The 7,100-nt window shown below is 40.5% G+C and overlaps 1 protein-coding gene across 2 annotated transcripts in view; it reads right to left on the minus strand.

Moving 5' to 3' along the window:
• Positions 1-1,274: 1,274 nt before the first annotated feature.
• Positions 1,275-7,100, minus strand: part of adcyap1r1b (adenylate cyclase activating polypeptide 1b (pituitary) receptor type I) — a 36,709-nt gene continuing 30,883 nt past the window's right edge. The window contains exons 11-14 of one of the 2 annotated variants that reach the window (XM_061034654.1): positions 6,324-6,415; positions 5,918-6,047; positions 4,307-4,348; positions 1,275-2,883 (exon numbers count right to left, since the gene is read on the minus strand). In XM_061034654.1, the coding sequence (XP_060890637.1) occupies positions 2,452-2,883; positions 4,307-4,348; positions 5,918-6,047; positions 6,324-6,415 (696 nt within the window). In that variant the 3' untranslated portion in view covers positions 1,275-2,451. The remainder of the gene's footprint in view (positions 2,884-4,306; positions 4,349-5,917; positions 6,048-6,323; positions 6,416-7,100) is intronic. The other variant, XM_061034655.1, reaches the window with a different exon arrangement.

Genomic DNA, 7,100 nt, shown 5'->3' on the forward strand with positions numbered 1-7,100 from the left:
TTGTTCAACCCCTTTCCTTCACTTGACTTTGCAGTTATGTTCTGAAATTAAAAAAGACAAATCTCTCTCTTTCTTTTCTTTTTTTTGTTTGAAATCTTAAACAGAAGTCAGAATACTTGTTTTGTGCTTAAAGGCACTTTTGGAGACACGATGTCGGGGATTCAGAGTGAGACCAAAAAAGAAAAAAAAGGGTCCGCGGTGACATCAGTCGCAAAGCTCGCTCAGACTTTGCAAAAACACAAAATACGGCCGTGCAAAAAAAAACAAAAGATAAACTCAGTGAGGAGTCGATTCATTTGTCTTTGGAACGAGAGGATTACCCCGGAGGTTTAAAATCTCTCTCTTTCTCTGAAAGTAACATCCAACTTTGTGTGCTTTTTTTAAAATCAGAGAGAGAAACACCAGCAGAGATACAGAGTTACTGAGAGGGGGAGAACAAGGGATTAATCAGGAAAAGAAACTCCTCATTAGTCGAAATAAAAAACAGAATTTCAGAGAGAAATCAGGAAAATCTCATCCCAAAAACAAAAGACGTATCCTGTTGTTTTCCACCCTTTCACTCTGACTAGTAAACAATGTGAAGTTTCCTGCAGGAGGCCGTTAACTTCCTGTCGCCTCCTCAACAGCCGGATCAACACGGAGAGTTTGGAAAAGAAAAGAGAAAAAAGATTGCTGTAAAACACTGAATTTGCACAAATCAAACACATGAACAATAATTGCAATTTCATGCAAGAAGTCAGACTCATGATACTTCAGCCATGAGTCCGTTATAGTTGACATTTTCTGTACTAACGGCTGTTTGTAAAACCTACAGACGCTCTGACCTCCAGAAGGCGTCTTCTTCTTCTTCTCTTGTTTTCTGGTGCTGAGATTTCAAAGGCTTGTGTTGTGTTTGTGGTCGTAGTCGGCAAACCTCAGCACTGTGCGTACATCCCAAGAAGACCCTCGAGGTCATCATGTAACCCTGGTGTGTGTTTTTTTTTTTCTTCTGTTTTTTGGTATTTCACACAACGATAGAAAATAAGTTCCTTCTCATAAATACGGTTTTTTTTCACCCGCCTGGGAGCAGATGAATTTTCCTCCTCCACATTCCTCCGTCTTCAGAGACCGGTCACAAAAATGAAAAATTGTGCCGGTTTTGGGGCAAATAATACAGAGTCACTGTTTGTACATTAAGACCTTGTTTTGTCCTCTTCAGCACTGAATGTGTTTTGTAAAGTCTTGGTGTTGAAATCAGCCACATTATAGTGTGCATAAAGTTCCAGCCCCCCCCCCCCCCCCCCCCCCCCCCTCTCGATAACACTGATTTTATGGAGATTTTATGAACACCGATGTGGGAGTGATTCTTCAGTCTTTAAATATTATCTGTACATCCGGGCCGGTAAGAATCGAAGCAGCAGAGGCCGAGAAATATCAAATTATAGCTTTAAAAACACTGGACACTACATTTCCCATAATGCAACATCGCCTCAACAACTCCTTCTCATGAATATTTCCCAGTCTTCCGTTTGAGTTTCTTGCACAGATTTACTGTCAACGTTACTGTCTCAAATAACCCCCTAATGACATCACTATGACATCACAAGCTTTTTTTTCCCTACCCTCTTCACACTACATTTCCCATAATGCAACATCCCCTCAACAACTCCTTCCCACAAATATTTCCCAGTCTTCAATTTGAGTTTCTTGCACAGATTTACTGTCAACGTTACTGTCTCAAATAACCCCTAATGACATCACAAGCTTTTTTTTCTTTATACCCATTCACACTACATTTCCCACAATGCAACACAATTTTTTAAAATCTTTTCTAGAGACACTGTGCTTTTGCAGTCTTTCAACCTTCGGTCAGTTTTTTGAGCACCGGTTAAAAATTTCCAACCGATGCTCAAAAAACTTTTGATGACATCACTGTAACATCACTAGGGTTATTTACCACCTCTACATATTTTAACTCAAATAGATAAGCGCCCCTCTTTTAAGGTATTTACATTTCCCTGTGTTGTCTGCCACTCACTTTATGGCCTGGCAGCTTCGGTGTCGGTATTTAAAGAGAAAAAAAAAGAACAATATCTACGTTTTAAATACTTTTTGAGGAGGAAAATATATTTTAAAAAAACGTCCTGGGTCAGACTGGAATGATCAGTGGGAGAGGGAGCAGCCTGTGGAGCTGCTGCAGTAAACTGGTTTCTCTGTGCGTCACACCAGCAAACACTGTAGCACCAAACACTTTTAAATACTCACACAATATGTACAGAGAAAACACGATTCTTCTGCAGGTTTCAACTCAACAAGACTCGACATCAAATCCTAAACACGCCCTAGGCTGCAGGAACAGGAGGACAACGTTTCTCTCCAGCTGCACCTGATCCAGGTCAAAGGTCAGGACATGAGGTTGTTTACTATTTGGCAGCCTGACACTCAGGTTTGGTCGTGTGTGTGTGAGGCGGGTCAGACTGGAGGCAGTTCTGGGTCGGTGGAGTTGAGCTGTGTTTCCATCTCGGTCTCGTCCGGGTACGGGTTGGGGAACGGGTTGAGGAACGGGTTGTCGAGGCAGGTCATGGGGACGAGGGTGGGCGTGGCAGGTTTGGCTGCGTCAGGTCGGGAAGCAGAGGCGGCGGCGGCGGCGGTGGTGGAGTTGGCGTTGTCTTTTCCAGACGCGGCGTCCCCGGCGTTGGCGCTCAGGTGGCCGGGGTCTCCGCCTGCAGGCTGGACATGCGGATCTGCGAGCTGCTCTTGCTGAGGATGGACAGCTGCGTGCCCCCGTTCACCCCACTGCTCGCCAGGGAAGGATGCCGGTGCTTCAGGTCCACAGCAAAGTATCTGTTCACCGTCCAGCTGCGCCATTTCCTCTTGATCTCCGATTGCACCTTGAGGGATATACTTCACAAGGTCATTATTAATGGACCTCGCTGGAAGGAGACACACTCACTGTCCCTCGCTCTAACTGACTGTTCAACACTCACTGCTCTGCATGTTGACTTAAACTGTCCTTAAAGGAGAATCACCCTCTTTTTATGTCCCCACACTTTCAAAATAAAATGCATTTCCTGTTGCAATAATTAAATAATCAACATGATAGAAAGAGAAGAATTCAAAAAGGATGAGAAGATGCAGATGAGCGTGTTAAAGCCTGGCTCACACTGCAGGATAATCTCAGGGTCTCTCCCGACTCGAGGCTGCTTGGACCCGATTCTCTGTTCAGATTATCTTGTAGTGTGAGCGGTACAAAGATCCAATCTTAACGTCCCCGATTTATTTCAAACATGTTTGATATTTAGAATTTAAAATCTTGATGATTACATCATGAAAGGGTCCGGCAGAAGTTGTGTGTGACTACAATCACGAGAGACAAGGGAGGACTGTCGTCATGGCGACCAGCGGCAGGATGCACAGATCATCAGTGCAGCACTTTTCTGAAACTTGTCTCCATATATCTACGATTGTATCAACTTTTCTATATCCTACAACAACTTCCACTTCCTTCTCTTTCACCAATCGTCGTCCTTTGTTTTTTTTTTTAAATGAAACTTTATTAACAATTGTCAACGCTCCGTCCTGATTTCACTCGTACAGTGTGAGCCAGGCTTTAATGTGTCAGATTATTAAAAATGATCAAACACTGAAGTAAAGAAAGAAAGTCAATCAGGGTTCAGTTCAGTGAGATATTTAGATTTTCACCAAACATTAGATCGAGATAACTTAATTTTCAAAATGTGTGCGTGCATGTAGGATGCCAGATGGAGAAGACCATGGACCTGGAAACAAAGAACTCCTGCACTTTGTCTTTTATAGATGTTGTAATGATGGGAAATCTACGAGAAACTTTCTACACAGCTTTGAATAATGGTTACTTTTGATGTGATAGATGTCTTCTGTGTTTGAAATGCTTTTGTTAAGGATGGATAGATTGTTTCCTATAAGTTAACATTATTGTAATGCTAATATATATGTAGTATGATTTAGCATTAAGCTAACAAACAAAGATATACATCCTGGTATACTGGGGAACAAGGCAAAAACATTTATTCACAATAAACTTTCAATAATTACAAAAGCGACAGACAATGTGCAGGAGTTTCATTTTGTATGTCCAGGTGATTTTCATGACAAATGAAAACACAAAACTAGAAGAATGAGCCGTTACACATTACAGAGCAATAAATCAAGATAAATTATTATTTATAATAATTATGTATTTACACACTCGTCTATTCCTCAAGCTGCTGATCAGTAATGTTGTGTGTTTGTACTAAAATAGTGTAGAGTATAGAAACTAGTAAAAACTGATTTAAATGATGTTTACCTCTCCATTCAGGAAGCAGTAGAGAACGGCCACCACGAAGCCCTGAGGAGACACAAACAGTCAGAGTGTGAGACTGAATGTCACTTTCTCTAACTGCTAACACTTCACAATGAGGTACAAACATTTTGAAAACTTACTGGGGAACAAATCAGGAACTAAATACTAGCTAACTGTTACATAGTGAGTTACTACTCATCCATTCTGTAGAGATTACTTAAAGGAGCAGTCTGTAACTCTGACCCCTAGTGTTTAAAACGGTACTGCAGTCTAAATTCTAAACATCATAGAGAGCTGTAAATTCATGTTGTTTGTGTTAATTGTAAAAATCTATAAAATGCACTTCATTGATGGTTACGTGTTAAAATGATTTTGGTATGTTTATATACAGATAAAAATTGAAAATGCTCTTATTTGGTACTCAAAGACAAAGTAAAATTCCACTATACGATCACTTGTGCTAAAAATGTATTTAATTGATATGATTTCATGATGTTATGTAAAAATACTCTTAAAAAGAGAAAGGAATCTCTCCTGAGCTGAAGATGTGAGTCCTTGCAGTTGCATATCAATGCTGATTGTGTGCTTTTGTATTATACACCAGAATAAAAAGGAAAGAGATCCAGAGTGAGAGCAACTCCGGCTGTTGTGGCGTTCTTCCTGCACCATAAACATCTGAGACAGACACACACCCTCCATAGTCCAGCAGAGAAACACAACCGGTTACAGTCACACAGGTCACCATGTGGTGGACTCTGAAGCTTCAGTGTTTATCCAGCTCTGCATGGGTCTGTAAACCTTTCTGTGTTCTAACCTCTCTCCATTTTTCAAAAGCATCTCCAATATTGATCCTAGTTTGAGCACGTTTCTGCTCGTGGAGCTTATTAGAAACATGCAGAGGCTTTTTAGGTCGGGTACAATCACTTCTATCTGAACCACTTCTCTTGACCGCTTCCATCGCTGCAACACCTGTTGACCTGATAACTGCTCTCATATCTGACAAACCGAGGGGCGTCCAAAACCAGAATCTAAAGTTAGAAGGAGGACATACTGGCTGCTGCATTGTTGTCAGAGAAGCCAGCACTTCAACATGTTTCCTTAATGATCAGATAGTAAGATACCTTTATCATCTCACTCTCTACACATCTCACTGATTGGACCTTTAACTGAGGATGAAGTGAGGCATCATAATGAGTACTTACTCTGAACTGAAGAGGAGTGACTCACCATCTACTCATTAACTAACTGTTAACTAGTAATACTCATTAATCACCTTTGTCTTTATCACCTCTTACACATCAGACTGAAGCTGCTCATTGGCACTTTCCAATGTTTTTTACTCGCTTGTGTTGTTCTCACTTTCAGATGTATGCCTGCTAATTGAATTTCAGATTTGTAGAACCTATTTGAGTTTTTGAAGGTTCTAACGATTTATGCAACTTGTTATTGTTTAAAAAAACGACATTTAGCTCAAACCAAAATATTTATAAACCCTGAAGTTTACAGCTCTGTTCATTTCCACTTCCTTCCTTCCCTGGCTGTATCTGTGAGTTATTTATTTATTTAAGTTATAAATATTTTTATAAATATGGACGCTGACGGAGGAACAGTCACCTGGAAGGATCCGAGGCCAAGCTCGAACACCAGACGCTCTCTCTTACTGACGTTCTCGGGGGAGAAGGCGAACACGGTGTAATGGATCCCAAACAGAGGAATCAGGAGCAGAGTGGAGCGGGCCAACCTCCTGCAGAGCACACACACACACACACACACACACACACACAGAGTTTACAAAAGGAAAACTGGAACACAGGATGCATGTCCTCATTAAAATCGGCACAGGAAGTTACAACAACATCCTGTCTCATTAAATTCAGGAAAACCTTTTTTCACATGTTGTGATGTAGCTTTAAGATGACCTCACAAACAGCTGATCTTCAGAGTCATCTTACAAAACTCTTTTGTGTCATGGAAACCGCTGCCTGGCTTAATGTCAGGCGTGAAGTGTAAAATAACTCACAGGTAAATACTGGACTCATTCCCTCCGATATCTGGGGACTGTAACTTCTGCACGAGGATGATGATGATGCCAACGAAGAGCACAAAGTTGACCTGGAAAAAAAACAAACATTTTAAGTGTTTAAATGTGTTTAAATAACAAACACATTGATGATTAATGAAGAAAAGTTTGTCTTTAGCTTGTTGGGCATCAGGAGCGATAAATGCAACTTCTGATGAAATGCTTTGTGTGGAGAACAGAAAGAGAAAACGAAGGATTCTTTAAGCAGACTGGATAACAGAACACGAGGATGAATCAGATCCCAGCAGGACGGTGGATTTAGTTTGAGTTCAGAGGTTCAGAGTATGTTAATGCCTTCATTGTTTCAACAGAGAAACTTAAAGTTTAATGTAGTGAGTGAATTGTTTTTACAGAACACACAAGCTGGAAACCATTCGTGCAATATTCTAATAAAACAACATCATATTATTTATAAAATCCTCTGGTACACGTTCAACTCCTCTGTGCAATGTTTGTCTCTCCTTACTCTCTGCTGCTGTCACACTGTACATGTCTCCGTTATGGGATTATAATAATAATAATAATGTCTTTATTTATATAGCACCTTTAAAAACAAATGTTTACAAAGTGCTGACAGACAAATACAGCAACACGACAACAGAGCAGATCAACAGAGAGGGTAAAATTATAAAAATGAAAATAACAGGAATAAGATCCAACAGACAGGTGTGGAGAGGCAGTTCAGTACAGTGAAGGAAAATTAGTTTAAAATCAACC

The sequence above is a fragment of the Labrus mixtus genome, chromosome 3 (assembly GCF_963584025.1).
Source record: "Labrus mixtus chromosome 3, fLabMix1.1, whole genome shotgun sequence".
In the NCBI taxonomy this organism is placed as follows: Eukaryota; Metazoa; Chordata; class Actinopteri; order Labriformes; family Labridae; genus Labrus; species Labrus mixtus.